The 25916-nt window shown below is 64.9% G+C and overlaps 1 protein-coding gene across 1 annotated transcript; it reads right to left on the bottom strand.

Moving 5' to 3' along the window:
* Positions 1–857: 857 nt before the first annotated feature.
* On the bottom strand, positions 858–25916 carry SGIP1 (SH3GL interacting endocytic adaptor 1). Its single transcript, XM_064516331.1, has 22 exons — positions 25791–25916; positions 19422–19485; positions 19207–19231; positions 17301–17357; positions 16884–16938; positions 16360–16535; positions 15058–15082; positions 14579–14636; positions 14144–14229; positions 13502–13594; positions 13085–13159; positions 11981–12355; positions 11126–11247; positions 10908–11034; positions 9693–9752; positions 7056–7167; positions 6361–6516; positions 6143–6275; positions 5749–5951; positions 4386–4450; positions 4121–4285; positions 858–3851 (listed from the first exon to the last, which is right to left on the bottom strand). Exons 1-22 carry the CDS (start codon positions 25798–25800, stop codon positions 3829–3831), a joined length of 2265 nt encoding a protein of 754 aa, XP_064372401.1. The 5' UTR covers positions 25801–25916; the 3' UTR covers positions 858–3828.

The following is a 25916-nucleotide window of genomic DNA, read 5'->3' as shown; positions in this document are numbered from 1 at the left end:
CTTGTCGCTGGATTTCCAACGCTGTGGGCCGGGACCAGCACCGGGACCAGCACCGGGACCAGGACCAACACGAGGGCCAGGGCCAACCAGCACCCGGGCCAGGGCCAGGACTGGGACCCAGGCCAGGGTCAACACAAGGGCCAGGACCAGCTAGCACCAGCACCAGGACTGGGATCAGAGCCAGGACCAGGGCCAGGAGTGGGACCAGCACCAGGACCACAACCAGGACCAGGGCCAGGGCCGGGACCAGGGCCAGGGCCAGCACCAGCACCAGGACCACAACTGGGACCTGGGCCAGGGCCAAGACCAGGGCCAGGGCGAACATGAAGGCCAGGACCAACTAGCACCAGGACCACAACTGGGACCAGGGCCAGGACTGGCACCAGGGCCATGACTGGGACCAGCACCAGGACTGGGACCTGGGCCAGGACCAGGGCCAGGGTCAACACCAGGGCCAGGACAGGGACCCAGGCCAGGACCAGGACCAGGACCAACACCAGGGCCAGGACCAACCAGCACCAGGACCAGGACTGGGACCAGGGCCAGCACCAGCACCAGCATAAGGGCCAGGACCAGCACCAGGACCAGGGCCAGGGCCAGGGCCAGCACCAGCACCAGGACGGGGTGCTCTGCCCCATGGGTCCCATGGGAGCTCATCCTGCCCCACGGGCTGCCTGCGAGCCCGACCGCAGCACCGCGCTCCCGCGGCCACGTGCAAAGCAGCTGCTCGGGCGCAGGGGCAGCGCTGTCCCCCCGGCCCCCCCGGCCCCCGTGCATCCCCCTCTGCACAGCCCTGCGTGTCCCCCCCCCCGGCACAGCCCCTGGCGCACGGGGAAGCAAAACCGACACAGAGGGAATGGTATTTTCAGGTTTTCGTTTAATTTCAAGGAAAAAAAAATCACATTTAAATTACAACTTAACTGGGTATTTAATGCGGTTCTTATGGACAGAATTAATAAACTTTGTTCTGAAGGGGGGGCTTATTCATTGCAGTGTTATGCACGTTAAATAATTGCATATTCAAGATTTCGTGGAATGGGCGGGGGGGGCGAATGGAGGAAAGACATTTATAAAAAACAGTATTTACAAAAAAATGATATCCACATAGTCGTCTCCTAATCTATAAGGCAAGTTAACATTTAAAATATGTCGCTTCGTGATTATCTTCAACAAGCCGATACAACACATTCGGGCTACCAGCGGTCAGCACACGGGCGCCGGGTATCACGTTCCTCATTGCACGTTTGGGGGGGAAAGGCCGGCCGTGACCTCCTCCCACCCAGAGCTTAAAAATAGACCTGTGTCTCTTAATCCACAAATATTTATAAACATTTTATACACGGGATAAAAGGATATAGCTTATATAGAGCGATAGGCTGGGCGAGCCGGCGGCCGAAGCCCCCCGAAGCCGGGGGGGGGGTCCCGGCCCCGCGTTTCCAGCCCCGGGAAGGAGGGAGAACCACGATGCCGACAGCCGCCCGGGGCCCCGCGCCACGGGGACGCCGCTCCTCCTCGACGCGCAGGGAAAAGCAGGGCATGAAATGAAATAAATAAAATGATATAAATAAAATAAATAAAAAATAAAATAAATAGTAATTAAAAAAAGGAAGAATCCCGGCTATGGGATGCGCTCTTTTGAGACAGCGGTTTCCTATCGGGGAGCGCAGCGTGGGGCTGCTGCACGCCGGGAAAGGGAGAAGGGAGAAGGGAGAAAGAAGGGGAAAGGGAGAAGGGGAAAGGGAGAAGGGGAAAGGGAGAAGGGGAAAGGGAGAAGGGGAAAGGGGAAAAGGGAGAAGGGAAAGGGAGAAGGGGAAAGGGAGAAGGGGAAAGGGAGAAGGGGAAAGGGAGAAGGGGAAAGGGGAAAAGGGAGAAGGGAAAGGGAGAAGGGAAAGGGAGAAGGGGAAAGGGAGAAGGGGAAAGGGAGAAGGGGAAAGGGAGAAGGGGAAAGGGGAAAAGGGAAAGGGGAAAAGGGAAAGGGAAAGGGGAAAAGGGAAAGGGGAAAAGGGAAAGGGGAAAGGGGAAAGGGGAAAAGGGAAAGGGGAAAGGGGAAAGGGGAAAGGGGAAAGGGGAAAGGGGAAAGGGGAAAGGGGAAAGGGGAAAAGGGAAAGGGGAAAGGGGAAAGGGGAAAGGGGAAAGGGGAAAAGGGAAAAGGGAAAAGGGAAAAGGGAAAAGGGAAAGGGAAAGGGGAAAAGGGAAAGGGAAAGGGGAAAAGGGAAAGGGGAAAAGGGAAAGGGGAAAAGGGAAAGGGGAAAGGGGAAAGGGGAAAAGGGAAAGGGGAAAGGGGAAAGGGGAAAAGGGAAAGGGAAAGGGGAAAGGGGAAAGGGGAAAGGGGAAAGGGGAAAGGGGAAAGGGGAAAGGGGAAAGGGGAAAGGGGAAAAGGGAAAAGGGAAAAGGGAAAAGGGAAAAGGGAAAAGGGAAAGGGAAAGGGAAAGGGGAAAAGGGAAAGGGAAAGGGGAAAGGGGAAAGGGGAAAGGGGAAAGGGGAAAGGGGAAAGGGGAAAAGGGAAAGGGGAAAAGGGAAAGGGGAAAAGGGAAAGGGAAAGGGGAAAAGGGAAAGGGGAAAAGGGAAAGGGAAAGGGGAAAGGGGAAAGGGGAAAAGGGAAAGGGGAAAAGGGAAAGGGGAAAGGGGAAAAGGGAAAGGGGAAAAGGGAAAGGGGAAAGGGGAAAAGGGAAAGGGGAAAAGGGAAAGGGGAAAAGGGAAAGGGGAAAGGGGAAAAGGGAAAGGGGAAAAGGGAAAGGGGAAAGGGGAAAGGGGAAAGGGGAAAGGGGAAAGGGAAAGCCTCCCGGGTGGCCGGGCTCGAGCCCCCACATGTGCATCAAGCCCACTTATCAGCGAAACGTCCCCTTCCTCTCGTTTCCATCCAGACACTTGCATCCCAGCACTGCTAAATTCGGGGGTCTGGGGCCATGCGCGCCCCGCGCTCCAAAACCCACTGGCTTTGTTTAAAAGCATTTAAAAACCCAGCGCTGCGTAAGCACCGTGTCTTGCCAGCGACATCCGAAGCAAAACATCCACGCTCTGGCAGCAGTTACTCTGCAAAAACCCGCGTTTCCAGGGCTGGCGGCCGTGGCCGCGGCAGGGAAAACTACCCCGGGTCACTGCGAGGGCTGCGAGCGCCCGGCTGCAGTGCTGAGCTTTGCAGGGAGATATATATATATATATATATATATATATATATATTTTTCATTTAGGCGAATCCTGCGTTAAGCAGAGCTGGGGACTCGCAGACACCGTGCCGCTGGCACCGTGACGGCCACCGCCGTGCTGCCAGCGGGGCTTTCGGGAGAGGAGCAGAAAAGAGGACCAAAAAAAAAGAAGAAAAACCAGAAAAAGCAAAGCAAACCCAGACCTGGGGCCGGGAACCCGGCGCCCGCTCCGGCAGGGTCCCGCCGGGGAGGGCGGCAGCAGCGTCCCGGCCCCCCCGCCCGGCTATCGGCATCGTATCCAGACCGTATCTACATGGACGCAATGTCACCTACCTCGGGAAGCATCGTGCCATTCGACAGGACTACTATTAGTTATATACCACGGTTTAAGTTACACCCATTTCATGAATGGTAGAATGCTACAACTCAAGTGTCTAACCGCCAAGGTACAGCCGTACGGGGATGAGGACGATTTACAAATACCATAATTACATTTTAAAACCATTAACAATGTTACACCTAGAAGTAAATACTGCAGGACTGGTCGAGACGGTGTTTTCCGAGGGAGGAACGCCGAGAGCCGCCGACGCGTGCGGCGGGAGCGTCCCGCGGGCCGGGCTCGTCCCCCACGCCGCCGCGGCGATGCCCCGCGGTCCCGGCGGTCCCGGCGGTCCCGGCGCCGCTAGTTGTCGGCCAGGTATTTCCCTAGGGGCAGAGCAGCCGCGGCGTCAGGTTCGGGCACCGCCGCGGGGTGCGATGCAAGGGGTGACACGGATTTGGGGCTGGGGGTGCTGATGCTGCAGGCTGCAGGCTGCATGGTGCATGGTGCATGGTGCATGGTGCATGGTGCATGCTGCATGGTGCATGCTGCATGGTGCAGGCTGCATGGTGCAGGCTGCAGGCTGCATGGTGCATGGTGCATGCAGGTGCACGCTTGCTCGCAAAGCTCGGCCCCCATCTCCGCCGGCACTCACCCGCCGCGAACCTCTTCTTGACGAGGGAGAAGCGGTAGCCGGGGCCGAGGAGCTCGATGTCGCAGCCGGACAGGGTGCTGCCCTCGCTGGTGAACTGCAGGGCCAGGGCGGCCGGCGAGCTGGGGCCCTGCGCCAGCTGGAAGCGGGCCAGCAGCGAGCCCACACCTGCGCGGGAGGCAACACAGCGGCGGCCCTCAGGCGCTTGCCCGGCCCCGGCCCCGGCCCCCCCGCTGCGCCCCGCGGTCCCCCCCGGCCAGGCCGTTACCTCCGTTCTCCGACTTCTGGGAGATGTCGGGGATCTTCCAGAGGATGCGCTGCTGCTCGGCGTTCCTGCAAGCGCACCGAGAAGGGGCTGCGGTGGGCGGGCGGGCGGGCGCTGCCGAGCCCCCATCCCGCGGCCGCGGCGCTCGGGCGGCTCCGGGCTCGGCCGCCCCGGCAGGGGAGCGCGGCACGTGCGTGCCCCACGCGCGGTGACCCGCCCCTCGCCCCGGACCGACGGCGCCTGGGGAGGGGGCATGGGGAGCGCGCCGTAGCAGCACGTGCGAGGATAACACTGTCCCGACCCGGAGCTACGGCCACGGCCACGAATCCCGGTGCACGCCCGTGCACGGGTCCGGCTCCCGCGGCTTGCTTGCAGGAGCGAGCCAGCGTTGCAGCAACGGCACTGGCTTGCTCGCGGAGAGAGCTGGTGCTGCAGCACCGGTACCGCCTTGCTTGCGGGAGCGAGCCGGCGTTGCAGCACTGGAATCGCCTTGCTAGCGGGAGCGAGCCGGCGTTGCAGCACCGGAATCGCCTTGGTAGCGGGAGCGAGCCGGCGTTGCAGCACCGGAATCGCCTTGCTAGCGGGAGCGAGCCGGCGTTGCAGCACCGGAATCGCCTTGGTAGCGGGAGCGAGCCGGCGTTGCAGCACCGGAATCGCCTTGCTAGCGGGAGCGAGCCGGCGTTGCAGCACCGGAATCGCCTTGCTAGCGGGAGCGAGCCGGCGTTGCAGCACCGGAATCGCCTTGGTAGCGGGAGCGAGCCGGCGTTGCAGCACCGGAATCGCCTTGCTTGCGGGAGCGAGCCGGCGTTGCAGCACCGGAATCGCCTTGGTAGCGGGAGCGAGCCGGCGTTGCAGCACCGGAATCGCCTTGCTTGCGGGAGCGAGCCGGCGTTGCAGCACCGGAATCGCCTTGCTTGCGGGAGTGAGCCGGCGTTGCAGCATCGGCACCTCCTTGCTTGCGGGAGTGAGCCGGCATTGCAGCAAGAGCACCGGCTTGCTAGTGGGAGCGAGCCAGCATTGCAACACCAGCATCTCCTTGCTTGCAAGAGCGAGCCAGCATTGCGGAAACAGCACTCGCTTGCTTGCAGGAGCAAGCTGGCATTGCGGCACCACCACCGGCTTGTTCGCAGGAGCGAGCCAGAAACTGCAGCAACGGCATCGCCTTGCTGGCGGGAGCGAGCCAGAAACTGCAGCAACGGCATCGCCTTGTTCACGGGAGCGAGCCAGAAACTGCAGCAACGGCATCGCCTTGTTCGCGGGAGCGAGCCAGAAACTGCAGCAACGGCATCGCCTTGCTGGCGGGAGCGAGCGGGCAGCGCAGCGCGGAGCGGGCCGCGGGCCGCAGCGCCGGGCGAGCGCGTCCTACCAAACGGCGGGCGGGAGCACGGCTTGCAGCTTGGTGACCCCTCCGTCGACGGGGACGAGGAACTGCACGTTGTTGAGAGCTACGGGCGTAGTCATTGCCTCCGTATTGTATTTGTAGTCAATGCGGAGGTCCGTGCTTGCGGGGTCACAGCGCCAGCTCACTGCAAGGTTTAATGGAGTAGACTGAATACCCTGGGCAGACACCTTCCAAAATGACAGAAAAAACACTCAGTTTCCGTAGGGCTGAAGGGGGAAATCCCGCTTTGCAGCTGCAGCGGCCGCAGCTGGGCTGAGCACCTTGCACTCGCGGCGCCGGGGGCACGGGGGGGGCACCGGGGCGGGGGGGGGGGGGGGACACGCGGCGCGGCAGAGCCCCGGCCGGCGGAGGGGCCCACCTGGTACTTGAGCATATCCACGTTGTAATAGGTCGCCTGGGGCTTCTGCTCCGATACCTTCTTGAGGTGGGCCATCAGGTTGGGCATGTTGACCCAGAACTCGCGGGCGCCGGCGTCGGCCTGCGCGGCCTCGCTGCGCGGGAGAAGGGGGTCAGCGCCGCGCCGTGCCGCGCCGTGCCGTGCCGTGCCGCGCGATGCCCGGGGCCCGGCGGACTCACCAGCAGAGCAGCTGCGGGTTGGGCAGCACGTGCTCCAGCCGGTCGTAGTTGAGCACGCGGAAGGTGAGCACGGCCGGCGCCGGGTTGTTGGCGAAGTGCCGGGTGATGCCGGCCGGGAAGGACAGCACCATCTCGCCCGTGATCTTCACGATGCACCTGCGGCGAGCGGGGCCGCGCGCGGCCGGTCGCAGCGGCGCGGGGGCGGCCCCCGGCCCCGACCAGCCCTAACGGGGGGCAAACGCTGCCGTTTGGGCAGCCAGGGGGAAAAGGCAGCTTGGGGGGGCCAAGGCCTCCAAATGCACACGGCGTTTTTGCAGCAGCATTTTTTGCAACGGCATTTAGGCAACAGCATTTAGGCAATAGAATTTTTGCAACGGCATTTTTTTGCAGCAGCATTTTTTGCAGCGGCATTTATGCAACGGCATTTTTTGCAACGGCATTTTTTGCAACGGCATTTTTTGCAACGGCATTTATGCAATGGCATTTATGCAGCGGCATTTTTTGCAATGGCATTTATGCAGCGCCATTTTTTTGCAGCGCCATTTTTTGCAGCGGCATTTTTGCAACGGCATTTTTGCAGCGGCGGAGGATGCTCCGCAGCGGGGAGGGGGTCGGGCTGCAAAGGGGCCGTTCCCGCGGCCGGGATGGACGGCCGAGCCGGGGGGGGCCGCGCGCCCGGAGCCGGCGGCACCTACTTGCTGGGGTCGGCGCCTTTGAAGTAGGCGTTGACGGTCTCGGTGAAGGCGGCGGCGACGGGCAGCGTGTCCTGTGCCCCCATGGTGAGGGGGCTGGGGCCCCGCGACGAGCCTGCGGCAGAGGGAGAGCGCGGCTCACGCCGGGCCACCGCCACCGCCACCGCGCCCAGCGCCCCGCAACGCCCGCAAACCTCACCCCCCCCCCCCCCCGGGGCTTTGCAAATATTGCAAATGCCTCGTGCTCCCAGCAAGCCATGCGGCGGGGCGGCGGTTTTCCCTGGAAAAGCGGGATTTAGCCATTGCTCCATGCACTTGGGCAAAACCAGGAGCACGCTGCTCCCGCGGGACGGCTCTCGGAGACCCCCCCGTCCCGGGCCGCGCGTCCCGCTGCTGCACGGCCGCCTGCGCACGCGCTCGCTGCTCCTCCGGCTCAGGGCTACGCGATCGGCACGGGCTGCTTTTTGCACCACAAAACGAGGTTGTGGCTTCTGGCTACGGCTCCCTGGTGCTGCAGGCTGCATGCGGATAAGTGACGGATTTGGGCGTAGGAACCCAGGATTCACAGAGCCTCCCGCGGAGAGTCCCTGTGCGGGGAGAGGCCGGGAAGCCGAGCGCTGCCGCAGGCGCCGATGAGCCCGCTCCAGCCCCGGGATTCCCCTCAAGATCCCTAACGGAGGCTAAAAGCGCGTAAAAAATTAACGTTGCCACCCGTCTCCCTAACGCTGACGCATCTGAGACGCCCAGGGGAGCGAGACCCGGCTTCGGCCGGCCGAGGCTGGGGAGGGCAGAGCAGACGGCTCCGCCGCCCCCCCCCCCGGATCCGGTGCCCCCCCCGTGCGCTCGGCCCTCGCTGGTGGCTCCAGCCCCAGCGCAGCCCTGCGTTACGCTTCCCCACGCGGCGAGGTGCAAAGCGCATCCCGGGAACCCAGGGCTCCCGCATCCCGGCACTGCATCCCGGGCGCCCACGGGAACCCAGGGCTCCTGCATCCTGGCACTGCATCCCGGGCGCCCGCGGGAACCCAGGGCTCCCGCATCCCGGCACTGCATCCCGGGCGCCCGCGGGAACCCAGGGCTCCCGCATCCCGGCACTGCATCCCAGCACTGGCACCTGCAAAAACCCCAGTGCTCTCATGCTCCAGCACCATGTCCCAGGCACTGGCACCCATGGGAGCCCAGCGCTCCCGTGCCCCGGCACTGCATCCCAGTGCTCCTGCAGCCCGGCAACTGCAGGAGCCCGGCGCTCCTGCATCCCGGCACTGCGTCCTGGCACCGGCAGCTGTGGGAATTGGATGCTCCTGCATCCTGGGCACCCACGGGAATGCAGCGCTCCCACGCCTCAGCACTGCATCCTGGCACCGGCATCCATGGGAACCCAGCAATCCCACACCCCAGCACTGCATCCTGGCACCGGCACCCGTGGGAACCCAGCATTCCCACACCCCGGCACTGCATCCTGGCACCGGCACCCGTGGGAACCCGGCGTTCCCACACCCTGGCACTGCATCCTGGTACCGGCACCCGTGGGAACCCGGCGTTCCCACACCCCGGCACTGCATCCTGGCACCGGCACCCGTGGGAACCCAGCATTCCCACACCCCAGCACTGCATCCTGGTACCGGCACCCGTGGGAACCCAGCATTCCCACACCCCGGCACTGCATCCTGGCACCGGCACCCGTGGGAACCCAGCATTCCCACACCCCAGCACTGCATCCTGGTACCGGCACCCGTGGGAACCCAGCATTCCCACACCCCGGCGCTGCATCCTGGCACCGGCACCCGCGGGAACCCGGCGTTCCCACACCCCGGCACTGCATCCTGGCACCAGCACCCGTGGGAACCCAGCAATCCCACACCCCGGCACTGCATCCTGGCACCGGCACCCGTGGGAACCCGGCGTTCCCACACCCCGGCACTGCATCCTGGCACCGGCACCCGTGGGAACCCGGCGTTCCCACACCCCGGCACTGCATCCTGGCACCGGCACCCGTGGGAACCCGGCGTTCCCACAGCCCGGCACTGCATCCTGGCACCGGCACCCGTGGGAACCCGGCGTTCCCACACCCCGGCGCTGCATCCTGGCACCGGCACCCGTGGGAACCCGGCGTTCCCACACCCCGGCACTGCATCCTGGCACCGGCACCCGTGGGAACCCGGCGTTCCCACACCCCAGCACTGCATCCTGGCACCGGCACCCGTGGGAACCCAGCATTCCCACACCCCGGCACTGCATCCCAGTTATCCGTGGGAGCCCAGCGCTCCCGCACCGCGGCACCGGCACCCACGGGAGCCCGGCTCCCCCAGCACCCTCGGGCCCGCGGCTGCCCTTGAGCATCGCCGCTGCTCGCCGCTCCGCGCCCGCTCCTCCTCGCTCCGGCGCTGCGGAAACGCCGGGAGCGGCCGAGCCGGAGGGCGGGGGACGGTCACCCTCCCGCCCGGCTCCCGGGAAACCGGTCTGCAGCCAGGCAGCGCGGCGGGGACAGAGGGCCGGGCTGAGAGCGCCAAGCGTCGCGTGCACGCCCCGGCGCCCTCCTCCTCCTCGCTTTGGTCTTTTTGGGGGCCTTTGGAACCAGCAGCGGAGGCAGCGGGTGCAACGCAGCCGGGCGGGGCCGCAGCGGGCCGGCCGGGCGCTACTTACCTTCGAAAGTCAAATAAAACTTCCCTCTGTCAAACCAGACGAGGGAGGGCTGCTCGCTCTCTGGGTGCCGGGAGGCGAAGCGGGACGGGGGAGGTCGGGAGCGGGAGAGAGAAGGACAGAGAGTGAGTCGCGGAGCGGCCGCGGAGGCCGCGCGGGGCTGCGGGCGGGCGGGAAGCGCTTTTCCTTCCTTCGCTTCTCCCGCTCCGCCCCGGGGCGAGCGGAGGAGGCGTCCGGGCCACGCAGCCCGCGCTCCAGCCATGCTACTTTTGGCAAACGTGCATCGTCCTCCCGGCCCGGGCCGCCGCAAGCCGTGCGAGAAGCGCGGTAAAGCATGGGGGGGGGATGCGTTCTGGGAGGTGGGAATGGCGGGGGGACGCGCAGGTGGCGGAGGCAGCAGCCCAGCCCTGTCCTTCCGTCCCGGGGCCCCTGGGCCCCGAGGAAGCGGCGGGGGAAGCGGAGCCCCGGGCGAGAGCAAGCAGCGCTGCGACAACGGGGGACGCCGAGGGAGAGAGACGCAGGAGGAGGCCGACGGGGAGGATCGCCGCGGGGGCGACGGCCGCGTCCTCCCCGCGCAGGCTGCGCATGCGGCAGGCACCGGAGCCCGGCAGCGCGGCCCAGAGCCCCCCGCACGCCCCCGCCCCCCCATCAGAAAAGAAATAAAAAATTATTTTGATTTTTAAGCCAACACGCAGTTTTCTTGCGCAAAAAGACGGTGCCGCCGCGGAGGGCGTTTCGCCTCGCCGCGAGCTGCTCCGGCGGCTGCAGCAGCAGCACGTTGAGGTTGCAAATCCCCTTCCCCACCAAGCGAACCGGGCGGGGGGATCAATTTTCCACCCCCCGCCTTAGCGCTACCACCACCGCTTCCAAGGGCAACGCGGATTTCAGGCGAGGAGGTATGATAACAGCCCCCCGGACACCGGCACGAGCATCCCCTGCAGAAAGCGCGCGCGGACCCCGTCGCAGACCTCTTCTCGGTTGCGCGTCACCCGGTAGCGGCCCTGCCGCCACCGCCCGCTCCCGCTGTTCGGAGGACCTACCCCCGCAGCACAGCCCCCCGCAGCAGCCCGCCGCCCCGCCTCGCACCCCGCCGCCCGCGCGCGCCCCACGAGCCCCGGGGCGGCTAACGAGCCCCGGCGCGGCCGAAGGAGCCCCGGGGGGGTGCCGGGCCCCCCCGACCGGCGGCCGGGCGAGGCGGGGGCCGCGGGGCGCCGTTACCGACGGTGGGAGTGGTGGCGGCGCTCAGGGAGTTGGTGGAGGAGATGGAGGAGGTGCTCTCGGCGCGGGCGAGCGGGGCGACCGGCGGCGGGCTGGACGAGTGCACGGGGGGGCTGAACGGCCGCGGCTGCGGGGAGAGACACCGTTAGGCGGAAGGGGCCCGGCGGACCCCGGGGACGGGGGGACGGGGGGACGGGGGGACGCGGGGCGGCACCTACCCCGTCGGCGACGGCGGGCTTGCCGGGCGGCAGCTTGGGCCGCGACGGGGGCCGGGGCGGCGGCGGCGGCGGGGTGCCGCAGGCGGACAGCGGCGTGCCGGGCCGGGCGGGCGACGAGGCACCTGCAAGGCAGCGGAGGGTGAGCGCCGGCCCCCCCTCGTCCCCCCCCCCCCCCCGGCGCTCCCCAGCCCTTTTCCGGAGAGCTGCTCCGGGGACGAGCACGGCGGGAGCGCGGCAGGCGCCGGCGGCACGCGGGACGCGCATGGCTCCCGGGACGGGTCCGGCCGCGGCGACGCCGCACGGGGCTCTCGATATTCCCCCCGCTCAGAGCAGAGCCGCCGCATTTTCTCAGACTACACCCCGTTTCTATAGCTTTAGCTCGATGCTTGCTCGGGCTGAAAGGACGGCACGTCCAGACGAGGGACGGGCTTGCTTGAAGGGAGCGAATCTCAGCCAGCTGCTTGCCCATCTCCGAAAACGGAGCCCTTTCCATCCAGGAGCCTAATCTGGGTGCCAAGGCTTGAGTTCCTTTGGTTTTTTCCTTCCTTGTCCCCCCAAAGTCCTGCAAAAGGCCGGTGCTTCAGCGCAGGCAGCCGGGGGCTGGCAGGGCAGGGCCTCGGGCGCGTCGCAGCTCAAGCGCGGGAGCCCGTCGGCGCCGGGCTTCGCACGCGGCTCTTCACCCCCGCGGTTCGGACGGTCCCTCGGAGACGGCTGCGCCTCTACGGCGTTTTTTCCCAGCAAAGAGCAGAGGCCCAGCACGGACGGCGGGGACCGCGGCCGGGCACGTCCCGCGCGCCCCGTCGCCCCGCGGCATCGCCGTCCGAAACGCTCCTCCCGCGCGGCGGGGTGACGTACCGCTGGGGCTGCCGGGGCCCGGCGAGGCCACCACCGCGCGGTAGGTGGGCGGCGGCGGCGGCGGCGGCGTGGCTCGCTGGCCCGGCCCGGCCTCGCGGGGGGAAGCGGCCGGCTCGGCCTCGGCCTCGGCGTCGTCCGCGGCGGGGGGCGGCTCGGGGCACGGCGGCGGTGGCAGGTGGGGGGGCCCCGCGGGCGCCGTCCCCTTCTCCCTCGGCGGCACCGCGCTTTCCGGGGACGGATCGGAAAAATCGACCCACTTGTCTTCGGGGCCGGCGGCCGCGGCCGCGGGGCGCAGCACGGGGCCGAAGACGCTGTCCAGGTCGTGGAGGGAGGGCAGCTGGGCGCCGCGGGGCTCGGCCGCCGCCGGGTCGCTCCCTGCGGTCAAAGCAGCGCAGTTTAGCGCCGGGCCCGGGGCGAGCAGGAGCGAGGGGCGACGCACGCGCGCGCTCGACTGCAGCAGCCGGCAGCCCGGGCACGGGGCACGCGGCACGGGGCAGCGCACAGCGAGTGCGCGGCGGTTGCGAGCAGCTGCGGAGGGAGCGGTTTCAGGGCTCCGTCCGTTGGGGCGTCCCGCGGCAGTCCAGCCTGGCGCCGGACCAGCTCCCGCTCCCGAACAGGCGGGGAAACGGGATGCAGCCGCCAAGCTTTGCAAGCCCGGAGGAGCCCGGCTCCCTTTCCTGCTCCGCTTCCCGGCGTTTTCCACCCCGTACAACCGCAGGGCATCGATGGCAGCACACGGAGCACAGGGAGCTGCGTAAGCCTGAGCGGCGGCCGGCGACCGCGCGAGCCCCGGGCCCAGCACCGCCGCCCCGGCCCGGGAGCGGAGCGTTTCGCACGGCACGGCACGACACCAGCAACACGAAGCGCACGCTTGCAAGCGCTCTATCGACTCTCGCTGCGGCCAAAAGCGTCTTTGGATGCTGTCGATCGGGGTTTAACGCGTTTCGGAGGCAGCTGCAGCCCCGCGCGCCCGTTGCCCGCGGGATCGCGCTTCACTTTTGCAAGGCAGAGCAGAGCATCGCTGCAGGGCTGCTGGAGCGTCGCCCCCGAGCAAGCCCCCCGGCCCCCCGCCCGCGTGCCCGCCCACGCGCCCCTCGCCTTTACCTATCGCCCCCGCGACGGGGGAGCCCGTCCGGGGCGGCGTCGCCGGCACGTTCTTCGGCGGGAGCGGCGGCGGCGCTGCAAAGCGGAGCAGAGGGATGAGCCCGCGCCGCGCTCCGGGCAAAGCAGGGACGCGGCGGGCGACAGCGGCGGATAACGTGAACCGGGGAGAGCATTAACGCGGCTTCGGCATCGCCCCGCTCCTGCAGAGCGCTGCCCTGCTGCCGGGGCCGGCCAGAACCGGTGCCCGGCCCCAGGCTCCACATCACCGCGCAAGGGGCTGGAGAGAAGTTTGGGGGAAAAAATGGGACAAAAGGAGGAAAGGACGGCTTTGCCGTCCTAGGTGAGAGAAATAAGAAACTCGGTTTTATTCGTGCGTGTGTCGCTTGCGTGGGGCCGGTAACCCGCACAGTCACTTACTTCCAGTGGGGAAAGGTCTTGGCAGCTTCGGAGACTCCACGCCGGAGTTGGGGGGCGGCACCGAGCCCCAGATCTCGGGCTGGTCCAGAGGAGCTGGAAGGAGAAGATGAATAAGGCCAATGCAAAGGCCAGGAGACAACCAGCCCCTCTCGCGGCCCCCGAGCGCACGGGCGACACACACACACATTCACCCCAGGCCTCCAGAGAGGGGACACCAAATATTTACAGAAAACTCGTGCTAATTAGAGACAATTCCCTCCCGTAATGGTGGGTAATTGCAAGCTTGCCTGATCTGCAAAGAGGCCACGCAATTAGTCTGACGTTCGCGGTGCCCGACACGCACACAGTGCCGGCGGCGCGGGGGCTGCGCGGCCCCAGCCGGTCACGGGGGGGTCCGGGAGCGGCACGGAGAAGCCCGGCACCGCCGGCCACGGCGTTATGCAGCCCACTGATCCCATCATCATCATCATCATTATTGCTATTACTATTATTCCTTCTTACTGCATGCACTGGCAGGAGCCGCTGCAGATGCAGGATCCCTGTCTGTGCAGCAGGATGCAAAAGCCTGGACTCCAGGGATCACGACCGGTGCAATTCATTAAATAATTAAAAAAAACCCCATAATAAAAGGCCCAGCCCTACCTTCCAGCTTCTGCTCCTCGAAGGCCGACTCCAGCGGGGGCCCGAAGAGCGGGGCGAGGGCCGCGGGGTCGTCCGGCACCTTCCTGCTGCGGGGGGCAGAGCTGAGCGCCGGCGGAGGAGACGGCTCCCGCGCCCCACCGCCCGCCCCACCGCCCGCCCCCCCCACCCAGCACACTCTGGGCGGCTGGCAGCAATGAACAGCCTGGCTTGCATGCAAAAAAAGAAAAGCAGCGAGCGCAGGAGCTGCCCAAAGCCCCGGCTGCCTCTGCTGCTCGGCCCGATTCCGGGCGGTTTTGGGTCCGGAGCATCCTGGAGGGATTGCACGTTGCAAAAAAATCACACTACCAACCCCCCCCCCAAAAAAAAGCCTTTAAGAAAAGGCAGACGAACCCCGGCGGCAGTGCGTCCCGAGCGGGGCCGGCCGGCGGCACTCACCTGGCGAGCTCGGGCATCGGCGTCGGCGTGGCGCGCCGCGGCCGCGCGATCTCCTCACCTGCGGCACACGGGGCGCGTGAGCCACGGCCGGGCGCTGCGCCGCGTCCCCCCGCGGGGCCGTCCCCGTCCCCCCCCCCAAGCCCCCGGCGGCTTTCAGCACGTCCCCCCCCCCCATACCTGCTGTGCAGAACATATGCAATGCATGCAGAATTTATACAATGGATACACTGTATCCAATACAATGCATTAGTATAGACAATGTATCCAATATGTGCATTTTATATATATATATATATATATTTTTATCTCTCTCTCTCTCTTTCTCTATCTTTCTCTTTCGGGTGACAAGAGCCTGGTTTATAACCCAGGGCCGCTTTCCCTGCTGCTCCCCCCTCCCCGCATGTTTTTTAAGATGACGATGACGATGCCAAGGGTTCCCGCGGCAGCTGTGGCCCCAGGCGGCCCCGGCACATACTCACTGGACAGATTCCTCTTCATGGTGCCCTGCAAGGGAAGGCAGAGGTGAGCGGGGGCACCGGGGCCACGCTCGCCCCCCCCCTCGCTGCAAGCGGGCCACGTGCATCGGGTCGACGGCAATGGCGTGGCCATCGCAAGGCACGTGAAAACCAAATCCCCACGTCTGGGAGGCTGGAAATCGGCCGAACTGAGCAATATCTCTCTGGGGCCCCCGTGCAGCCCCCCGCTCCCGGGCGTCCCGGGCCGGCACCAGCTCGCCCGAGCCCGCCGCCCCGGTTTGCAGGGGAAGGTCCTTACCGGGCTGCGCCTCTGCGGCCAGCGGAGGGGAGAGAGCAGAGACACCGCGTCAGAGCATCCCGCACCGCGCCGGAGCATCCCGCACCGCGCTGCCCATGTCGGAGCATCCCGCACCGCGCCGGAGCATCCCACACCGCGCCGGAGCATCCCGCACCATGCCGCACCGCGTCGGAGCATCCCACACCATGCTGCCCATGTCGGAGCATCCCGCACCACGCCGGAGCATCCCGCACCGCGCCGGAGCATCCCGCACCATGCTGCCCATGTCGGAGCATCCCGCACCACGCCGGAGCATCCCGCACCGCGCTGCCCATGTTGGAGCATCCTGCACCACGTCGGAGCATCCCGCGCCATGCCGCACCGCGTCGGAGCATCCCGCACCGCGCTGCCCATGTCGGAGCATCCCGCACCGCGCTGCCCATGTCGGAGCATCCCGCACCGTGCCGCCCGCGTCGGAGCAGCCCCCAAAGCATCGAGGCCCCCCAGCCTCCGAGCAGGAGCCGCCCCGGGGGCATCGGTGCAAAGCCCCCTCCGATCTTTCCATGCATCCCACGGCAAACGCCCCCCCCCACCCCCCACCCCTGCACCCATTTAAAGCCAGGGGCACATGGCTCTTGTTTAAACCGCTTTGCATTAAGCCCAGGGGAGCAGGGACCAGCGGGTGCTGTGCCTTCCGAAACGGGGGGTTTGTTTGGTCCCTGCGTCCTGCTTTGCTCTTCTGGGGACATGCAAAAGCGGGGCTGTGCAGGCAGCAACATACACGGGAGTAAAGTCATCGTTTCAAAAAGCCACAAGAGGAAAAAAGACTTGTTTCTTACCGGACTCTTCCTCTAAGAGGACGCAGAAAAACAAAGCGGAAAAAAATCAGCCGTTGTCTACAGAGGGGCAACGCAGAGGGTGAGCGGCGCGGCAGGCGCGCGCAGCGGCGGGGAGGGCGACGGGCCACCCGGCACCCCGCGCCCAGCCGGGGAGCGAAGAGGGGCCCCCCGCGCCCCCCCCGCACTCACCACGGGCGACGGGGAGAGCGCGATGTTGCCTACGGACGCCTTCAGCTCGTCCACGGTCGCGGCGCTCTTGAGGACGTCCTTAGCCTGCAAAGGCTTGATCTTGATGTTGAACTTCTTGTGCGCCTCCTCCTCCTCCTCGGACTCGCTGGAGGAGTAGAAGTGCTTCCCCCTGCTCGGTGGCGCCCCGTTAAGGAAGGGGCCGCTCTGCCGAGGCCCGGCCCCCCCGGACACCGGCGGCAGGTGGGAGCCCCGGCGAAACGCCCCGGTCCCGGAGCCCAGGCCCGCCGGGGCAGCAGCAGCAGCGGGGACTCGGCTGCCCCCGCCGCGCGCCCCAGCAGAGCCGCGGCGATTAAACCCCCCCCCCGCTAAACCGCCCCGGGTGACTCTCCTCGGCAGCCAGTTTTGGCTGCAGAATAACAGCCCAAAGGAAAGTAAAAGAGGGGGGAAATCACCCTCATCCTCATCCTCATCGGTGACCTTCCCGCAAACGGCTGCCCGCCCCGCGGCCGGGCCGTAAAGGATATAGCCCGGTTCCTCCGGCCGGATGCTGTAGCCCTCCTCGTCCAGCTCGGGCGAATTCTGCGGCGGCAGCGGGAGAAGCGGAGTCAGCATCGCCGCGGCCCCGTGCCCGGGGGTGTCGTCGCCGGCCCCGCGCGAGGTGGCCCCGGACCCGCCGGCACCCGACGCCCGCGCGCTTTCCGGGCGCCTTTGCAGCCGCGGGAAGGGCCCGGGCTCCCCGCACACCCCTCGGGGCTACCCGCTGCCAAGCGAGCGCCTGCAGCAAAAACGGCAGCAAAAAAAGAGCATTTGCTGCAGGCCCGAGCCGCGCGGTGAGATCTGCCCCAACCCGGGGTGCTTTCCGCGGTGAAACCTCAGTTTCCGTGGGGAGAGGGCAGAGCGGCGACGCGGGATGCCCACGCGCGGACGCGGCCCGCACTTACGTATCTGTCCCAGTCGATCTCCGCGTAAAAGCCGTTCGGGGCGCCGTTGCTCTTCTTCTGCAACACACGGGAGAACGCGTTTCCAGGCGCTGAGCTAAGGGGCGGGCGCCCGGCTCGCGCGGGCAGCACCCGCGGCTCCTGCGAGGGACCGGGCGGATGGGAGGACGTTGCCCTTCCCTTCGGGGCGTGCAATCACGACCGAACCGCGGGTCACGGCCGCGCCGGCCACCGGGCCGTTTCCTTGAGGACAGTAATGTCCCAGCCCGCCCCGGCGGCACCACCACCACGCCGCGGCATTTCTCTGCCCAAAGCCATCGGTAAAAAAACAAAATATGAAAAACAATGCTCTTCCCCATCAAACACGTAGATAAAAAGCTAGGAAAAATAACCTGTGGATCCTTCTGAGGAATAAGAAAGAGCAGTAACTCAGGCGGCAAGTGCCCGGGGCGTCCTAGCAGCAGCCAACCCGACCCGGCTCGGCCCTTCAAACCCGGGCGCTGAACGGGGGGATCCAGCTCCGCTTTGGTCGCTAGAGAGGTTTTCTGTTGGTTTGTTTGTTTTCAAGTCCATTTGTTTTAAGCCCCGTTTATATTAAGTGCACACACAACCAGCTGCCAGACCCTAAGGGTCCCTATTGTCCGGGTTGGAAAGCAAAAATTGCTCTTTTTTTATTTTTTTAACGACCCTCGTGCAGCCCTAAGGCAAGCTCCGTTCTCCTTACCGCCTCCTCGCTCCCCCCCCCGCGCCCTCCGCTTTGCTGCGGGGAGGGGACTGGCTGCACCAGGGCCGGGGGGGTCCGGGGGGGCCCGGGGGGGTCCGGGGCAGCGTTCAGGCCCGGGGCGGGGGCCAACGCAGGGGCTGCAGCACGGGGAGGGGAGGAGCAGCCCGCAAGCACCGGCACGAGGGCGGCAGGGAAGGGGGCTAAGAGCAGCTGGGGCAAAAAGTGCAAAGGGGCAGACAAGGGTGGACGCTGGAGGAGACGCATTTATTCAGTTCTGGGCTGCATGGAAAGCTGCGTTTTTCTTTTCTTCTCTGCTGAGCGGAGCCTTGGTCAAAGCCCTGCGCGAGCTGCACGCTCAACTTCTCTAATCGCTATTTCCCAGCAGCCCGTAACGAACGGCTCAGGAACGCAGGGCTAGCCCAAGGCCAAGGATCCTGGGTCAGACCTTGCAGAAAGCTGCCTCTACAGTAGCAACTTGGCAGCCCAATTTTTGCCTCCCAGCCACGGCTCGGATGTTTGCTCCAGGCGCGAGCGCGTAAAGCCCGAACGCGGCGTCTCTGCTGAAACGGCACACGGCGAAGCCTGAACCCAGCGTGCTCCTTTGCAAACTTGAAACCAAGCGGCTGCAGGAGACACCGTCCTCCCACTGCCCCGTCTAGCAAGGGCATTTCTACCCAAAACCGTAAATAAAAGCAGCAGTAATTCAAAAGCAGCTATTCTCCTACTTTCAATTTAATACAGAAAACCAGAGCGGACATTGAAAGAAGCAGTGCTATTTAGCGATTTTAGATTGACCCCTTGGACAGAAGACGTGACCCAGCTCGAGTATCATAAACGAAAACATGGATGGGGGAGCCGGTATTTTAGCATCGTACCCGACCTGTTTTCACACAGGATTTATCAAGTGGATACACGCACACACGTATGTGTGTGTATATGTATTTATGTCAATCATGCTTTCTGCACTGCTGCTATTTTCATCACGTTAATTTTGCAGAAAACCCAAAGCACGCTATTGTCTTAAAAACAGCTTCTTAGTGAAATGCGCTTTAAAAACTTATTTTCTATATTAAATTGAAAGAGGTGCTTCACAGAACGTGGGTTTACGGAGGAGAAAGCTTTTAACCGCAGCGGCAGAGCGCAGCGCGAGCGGGGCCCGGCCAGCGGAGCCCTTGCCGTACTTACGAGCCCGTCGCGGTCCGGCGACCCTCTGCAAAGAGCAAAACGGGAGCCGCGTTAGTGCCCAAACCCTCCGACTTTGGGCGATTAGACTTTCCGGAGCCCGAGCGCGCGGCGGTGGCCGCGGACCCCCCCCGCCGCCCTGCTGCACCGTCCCTGCTGCCGCGTCGGCTTCTCCCCGCGCGTCGCCTGTTAGCGCGTTTTACGTCCCGTCGACTTACGTGGAGTCGGTGTCCTTTTCTTTCTTGCGTATCCCGAACGCCTTCCTGGTGCGTTTTTTCAGTCCTGCGGGCACAACGCACACAAGCAACAACGCCGCGTCAGCGCGCGCTGCAAATAGTCCCCCAAAGGCCGCTTGCCCCGCTGGCACCTGCGGCACAGACGCGGCAGCGCCCAGGGCCCTACGCGCCGCACCGTGCCGCCGCCAGCCCGAGCCGAGGCCCCGCACGGAGGGTGCTGCAAAAACAGGGACGCTTTTAAGTTGAACGGCAGCAGAGGCGACCACGAGGCCAGGCGGGCCCCGTGCCCAGCCCGCGGGCTTGCCGGGCCCTCCCGCCCCATGCAGCACCCCCGACTCCCGCCGCGCTGCTGCGAGTGGGCCAGGCGCCCTGGGCTGCAGAGCTCGCCAAGCCCCCGGGACCCCTCCGCGTCGACACCTCGCCCGGGGAGCCGCTGGCGGCTGGTGCCCCTTTCCCGGGGCCGGCACCCGCCTCCGGCACCGGCTCGGCCGGGCTTGGGGCAGCTCCGCTCCGCAGCCGCCGCCGCCTCCGCCGCAGCACCTACCCGGCTCCGCACAGAGCACGGGAGCCCAGCGCCGCCCCTAAAGGATCCATCCGGGCTCTCTCTACCGAACGCCCCTCTTCCCGGTCAATAAATTACCCTCCTCATCCCCCTGAGGGAGGAATAAAAAAAAAAACAGCTTTCCGTTTCGGTTGCCTGGTGGTTCAGCGTTCGCCGCGGCGAGGGGGGCTTGCACGGAGGACGCCCCGCATGCAGGGTCCCGGCGGCCGCGAATGCGTCGCGCCGGGGCTTTTTGACCTGAACCGGGATGTTCTGCATGGGACCGGCCCGGGCGCTGCCGCCGGAGCTGCCGCTTGGCTCGGCGGTGCCTTAAAAACACACCCATAGCTCATCTTCCAAGTAAAACTACCAAAAAGGGAAATATTTCCTGCAAAAAAGATGGAAAAGCATGCCAGGCCGGATTCTGGCCCCATCGGAAGGGCGAGCCTTGTTGAGCTTCCTCTCAAGCCCTCTCTGGGAACAAGCCGCCCCGGTGTTAGCGAGCCTTGTTCCCTTTCTACACGTATGTATTCGCCTTGCCAGGCCCCCAGGACGCTGGCAGTAAGACCCCCGCCGCGGGTGTGCGCTACAGGCGGCGTGCTGCACAGTCGCCGCGGGGGTCGAGGACAAGCGGTGGGGGTGTTGCTCTCACCCCCGCTCGCCTCCCTCGCAGCGGTACGTCACCTACCTGCTCCCTACGGCTGAGCACGTACTTGGAAACAAGAACGAGCAATATTTAAAAATGAAATAAAAAAATGGAGATAAACGCCAAGGACTTTGCTCATCGTCGGAAGTTTTGCTTGGAAGATGCCGAGGGGTTACTGGTGACCGAGAGCCTAAAGACAAGACGGTAAAGGACTTCCAGAAAGACAAAATACCACAAGTTGCTGCTCTTGCATTAGTTTGTCCCCCAGGTGCTGCTTGATAAGCGGCCCGATTTTGGGCTGCTGGATATACCGCTTTGGAGCGCTGGCTATACCACCTCTGGGCGGTGGTCCGGTGATGGGGCTCTCCATCACCGGGAGATCGAGGTTTCAGGCTAAGAACAAGTGGGAATGGGGATTATAATGAACCGTACGGGTTACAGCGTCATCATCCGCACTGCTGCAGAATTACCGGCGTTATCGCCGTTATCAGCGACCCGGAGCAAAGCTCGAGTTACCGGCGATCGAGAATCCGCAGCAGACGGACGACGGACGCGGCGAGCGGCCAGGAAGAGCCGGCAAAGGGGACGCAAACCAAGCCGCTGCGGAGGTGGTGCGTGGGCCAGGATGCCGCCAGGCTCCGTCCGGAGAGGAGCCACCGCAACGGGACCTGCGGGGCCCGGGAAGCGGCGGTGGGAGCAGCGTCCGGCCCCCGCGGGAGCCCGGCCGGGGAGGCGAACGGAGGGCACGGCTTTCACGGCAGCGGTCACGGGGTCTCCAAACTCTCTCCAGTTCCTTGGTGACTCTCGCCGAGGAAGGTCCCCCGGCCAAGCGGCCGCTCGCCCCCCACGGAGCGACGGGGACCCCCGTCACCCCGCGCGGCTCCGAGACGGGGACCCAGGGATTGGGGTTAGCTGGACACTCGGCAGCAGCCGAAAGGGCTGCAGCACGGCCAAGCGTCCCCACGGGGCGGTCAGCCAGCTACGTCCAGACACCGTGCATGGTCTTCCCATCCCCACAGTTAAATATATATATACACACACATTCTTGTGCGTATTTATATGCATATACATATATATGCATTAGAAGCATGGAGCCTGCGGGGGAAGCGAGGTGTTCACGCGTGAATGGAAGCGCTGATGCCGACGGGCTCTGAAGATGAGACGCTAAAACCTGCGAGTGACAAGTGACCGAAAGCCCCAAGAATGAATATTTCTAGGCATAAGTTAAGGGAAGCGCGATGGCAGCCGTTCCATTAATTACACCAAACCACCCCCGCGCGACGGAGGACGGCAAAGCCACGGGACACGGCGACGAGCCCTGACGGAGCTCGAGTCCCCGGCTGGAAGGAGCTGTATGAACATCAAGTATTAATGACGTTATCAATAAATTATACGGGCTTCTCTTGCATCTCCTGCACCACGGCGAAACCAGGCCCCAGCGGCCGCGGGACTCCTTGGGCAGCGCTGCATTTACTGGGGCTCCTTTGCCGACGGCAAAATACTCAGGGAGGGTGTTCGAGATCGTAAAGGGGGAAATAATAAAAAGCAAAAGTCTAGTTAAGCGATTTAAGGCAGCAGCTGTGCAAGCGGGCAGCGTGCCTTGCTCCCCCGCCGCGCTCCCAGGGCTAGCCCAGCCCCTGCTGAAACCACAGTAGGCTTCAGGGTGAACAGCTCCCGAGCGCAGCCACTCTCACTCCCCTGAGCGAGCCAGATTCGGCCATTTAAAAATAGCAAAGGAAAAAAAATAGCCTTTCAACAAGTCTGAAGAGCTGTCCGCGTACCCGTCCACGACCACGCGCAGCACCGCCAACCAGCTCACGACAAGGGTTTTCAGCTGTTTAAGGAAGGTTTTAATACACATTTTTTGTACCATAATACCTTATTTTGATTATATTTTCAGCTGGTATAAAAGCTTCTGGTTGAACTACCGGAAAAGCACCCAGGCTGACAGCTCACGGAGCTCGTCGGCCGAGACGGGAGCGGGGTGCGGGATGCGGCGGGGTGCCCCGGTCCGCGCGGCGGCAGCAGACCCTGGCACCGTGCATCATTAACGTGGTAACGGGGCGCCTCCTTAACGATCTCCCAGAGGATTTCCGTGGCTCCGGCGCGCGGGAGGCCGGGAGGCCGCAGGAGCGCTGCGGGAACCGAGCAGGCAGCCGCAAAGCGGCGGAGGCTGCTGCAGCCGCGCGAGTCTAAATGGCTCCTCGTCCCCCCCCAAGCCGTCCCCTTCCCCCTCGGTTCAGCCCAGACCCAGCCTCCCCGCGAGATCGCTGCAGCACATCCCACGCTCCGCGGAATTAGTCTCCGGTCGGTGTTTTAAATTCCCTGCCGCACGGAGGTGGAGGGTTCGAAGGGATTTTTCTTCCCCCCCCTCCACCCCCCGATAGCTCCTGGAGAGCAGCGGCCGGCGCAGGCCCCGGTGCCCGGTGCCCCTCGCACCCCGGGCAGCATCGCACCGAGGGTCAGCGGGGTGCTCAGGCCTCCTGCCCCCCCAGCCCGGACCCTGCTCCCAGGAAGAGCAGCTCGGAGGGGGGGGGAAAAATCAAGGATATATTGGATTTGCAGAAGATGGGAACGCCATCACGGCACCACGCCGCCCGCGCGGGCAGATCGGGGACGTCGAAATCGCCAAAGACGGGTGGTCTGGCGAGGAGCTGCCTCCCCCCCCCCCCCCCCGCGCTGCCCCTTCCCACGTCCCCGCGGCGGGGCCGGACCGCTGCCGGCCACGGAGGTGCCACATCACCTTTCTTCTGCTTTAAGGTCTTAAAGTCTTGCGATGAGGGCTCAAAGAGGAGTATAAACCCGGTTCTAAGCTGTCGTTTTCCCTAAGGCATCTCCAAAACGTCACCGCGGCCAAGGGCACCGTCCAGCCGGGCCAGCTGCGTCCCGGGCTGCGACGAGCCCTCGCCGAGCGCAGCCACGTTTCCCGTCCGTCCCGCCCCAAACCGCCGTCTCCGGCAGCCCGGGGGCAGCTCCCGAGCTACCAGGTCCTGCCCCTTCCCCGCGCGCCCCGAGCTTTCCCCTCTCTTCGCAGCCGCGTCTGTTACCAGCGCGGCTCATGTCTCCCCCGACGCCACGCTCCGCTCGCCACGGGACCCGGCTTCGCCCCTCGCCCTCCGGATGCTGCTCCAGGCGCCCGCTGCTCGCCCGGGCACCGCGGAGGAAGAGCCGGCGTCCGCGGAGGAGACGGCCCTGCCAGGCCAGCGCGGACCTCGCCGGCGTCTCAGGCGCCCGCACGGGCCCTCTTGAACGCTTCGGTGGTAGGTCGCAGCGGCGGCTCCAAAATTTCATTAAGCTGTGCAAAATACCTCTGCTACATCCGAAAGGCAGCGGATTTAATTAGAAAACAGGGCAAATCAATCCCTGGGTTTTCGGGCAGGGATGTTTACCGTAGCGACGCTCTCCGATGCCTTTCTCTGGGCAGCGGTTGTTTAGCAGCCAGAAAGGGCGGATGCAAACGCCCTTCACGCCCGTAGCTACGCGCGCGGAGGAGCTTCCCGGCAGCGGAGCCTCCTCAACGCAGCCTCAAGCTCCTGCTCCGGCACGCGACAGGGTTTGGCTGCAGGTGATTTTTGCCTGGAGAGTTCGAAGCCCGGGGACTTGAGTCCCCCAGCCCAGCACCGGCACCTCCACCCGCTCCCGGCGCTCGGGGGTCTGCGGCACCCGCTCCGTCCTCCCCACGGCGCAGACCGGCTTCTCCGCGCCTCTCCAGGCTTCGGCACTTCTAAGCCGCTTCCCAGGATATTCATGGCGACTTTGACGCCTGCAGCGCTTTATCTCATCTGCTGCGAGGGCCTGAAAACCGCCGTTCCCGGGAAGCGGGACGCAGATTCCCGAAGACCCAGGAGCGCCCAGCGCACCCGGCACCCGCTGCCGCCGCCCGGCTCCCCGTCGGATGCGGACGCGGCCCAGGAAAACACCGCGAGCCACGAGCGTTGGAAAGGGTACCCGGCGCGGCAACGCGTCCGCTGCACGGAGCCGCAGGTATTTCCCGGGGGTGAAAAGCGTGGATCGAATCTAGGCTGAGAACATGGTAAAGCCCTCATATAACGACATATATTTATGTATATGCATACATAATATATATATATCTGTCTCTGGAGGCTGCGGGTCCTTTCCAAGCGGGCGTTGCTCACACGAGTCGTTGCAACCAGCACCAGCCCCCGACCGCTCGGAAATCAATCAGACGTGTTAATTACTTCATCTCATCCCATCTCCTTGCTTCCTTCCCAGGTTCCCATAAGCACCAAAATAACCGCAGAAAAACACGCGAAGCCGCTCCGTGAGTCATTACATAACGGAAAACTTGGGGTTTTTCAACATAACGAATGCAAGAATACTGCGGAAGGGCTATTTTGTCTCCGGGAGGCCCCTCCTCGGCGGCCCCCCGCGCCGGCGGCAGAGCCCAGACGCCGGCCGAGGGGCTCCGCTGCAAGAGGACACAGCCAGAGGCATTGCCTAACGCATGCTACAGACGTTATATAACATGTATATTCTTATATATAGCTATGTAGAGATATATCTCTCCCCTAATACGTATATTCCTAATAACGCCTGTGCCCTTAGCACGGAGGGAGGGAAGGGAAGGGAAGGGAAGGGAGCCGGCGGCAAGGCCCGGCGCCTGCACGCCGTCCCCGGGGGAGCCGGGGCCGTGGGACCCCCGGGCCCCGAGGCAGCCCCTCCGCTTGCGAGCGGATAAACAAATAGCGCTGCTCTTCCCGCATCTCGCCCGGCGAGGCGTAAAAGCAGCTCTGCGTAAGGCCGAGGCAAACAGCGGGGGCCAAAATTTCTCTGGGAAAGGCCCAGGGGCTTCTCCCGCGCACGGCTGGGCTCGGCGTCGCGGGGTGCCCCCGCCGCCCCGGGCCCCACGTCGCCTTTTCCTGCCCGTTTCCACCCCGTTGGGCCTCCGGCCGGCTGCACCCGCTCCCGGGAGCCGGCGTCTTCCATGCGAGGGCACGAGTCCCTCCGGTTGGGATACGCGCCTTCCCGCAAGGAGCGGCACCTCCATCCAGCCGCACGCCCGACCGGCGACGCGCAGCATCATCCCTCCGCACCGCCGGCTTCGCGTTGTCGATCACGTTTGCTTTTCCAGTTACTGATTCCCGGGAGCCGCCGCTAACTGCGGGGGAAGGCGGGGGGCTCCCGGGCGCGGCGCGGCGCCTACCTTCCATCATGGTGGCGGAGTCGCATCCCTCAGCTTCCAGCGAGCCGGGGAAGCGCGGGGCAGCGCGGCCGCCGCTGCCGGGCGCCCAGAGCCAGCCCGCAAAAAAGAAAAAACGGGGAGAAAAAC

The sequence above is a fragment of the Dromaius novaehollandiae genome, chromosome 8 (genome assembly GCF_036370855.1).
Source record: "Dromaius novaehollandiae isolate bDroNov1 chromosome 8, bDroNov1.hap1, whole genome shotgun sequence".
In the NCBI taxonomy this organism is placed as follows: domain Eukaryota; kingdom Metazoa; phylum Chordata; class Aves; order Casuariiformes; family Dromaiidae; genus Dromaius; species Dromaius novaehollandiae.
Note: the sequence above shows the minus strand (reverse complement) of the source record. Positions and strands in the feature narration are given on the sequence as shown.

Coding starts and splice junctions, on each gene's coding strand:
- SGIP1 (XM_064516331.1), bottom strand. Junction 16,536..16,883: donor CCGGCCGGAGGAACCGGGCT/ATATCCTTTACG, acceptor ACGGGGCGCCAC/CGAGCAGGGGGAAGCACTTC. Junction 4,286..4,385: donor CCAGAAGTCGGAGAACGGAG/GTAACGGCCTGG, acceptor CCTCCCGCGCAG/GTGTGGGCTCGCTGCTGGCC.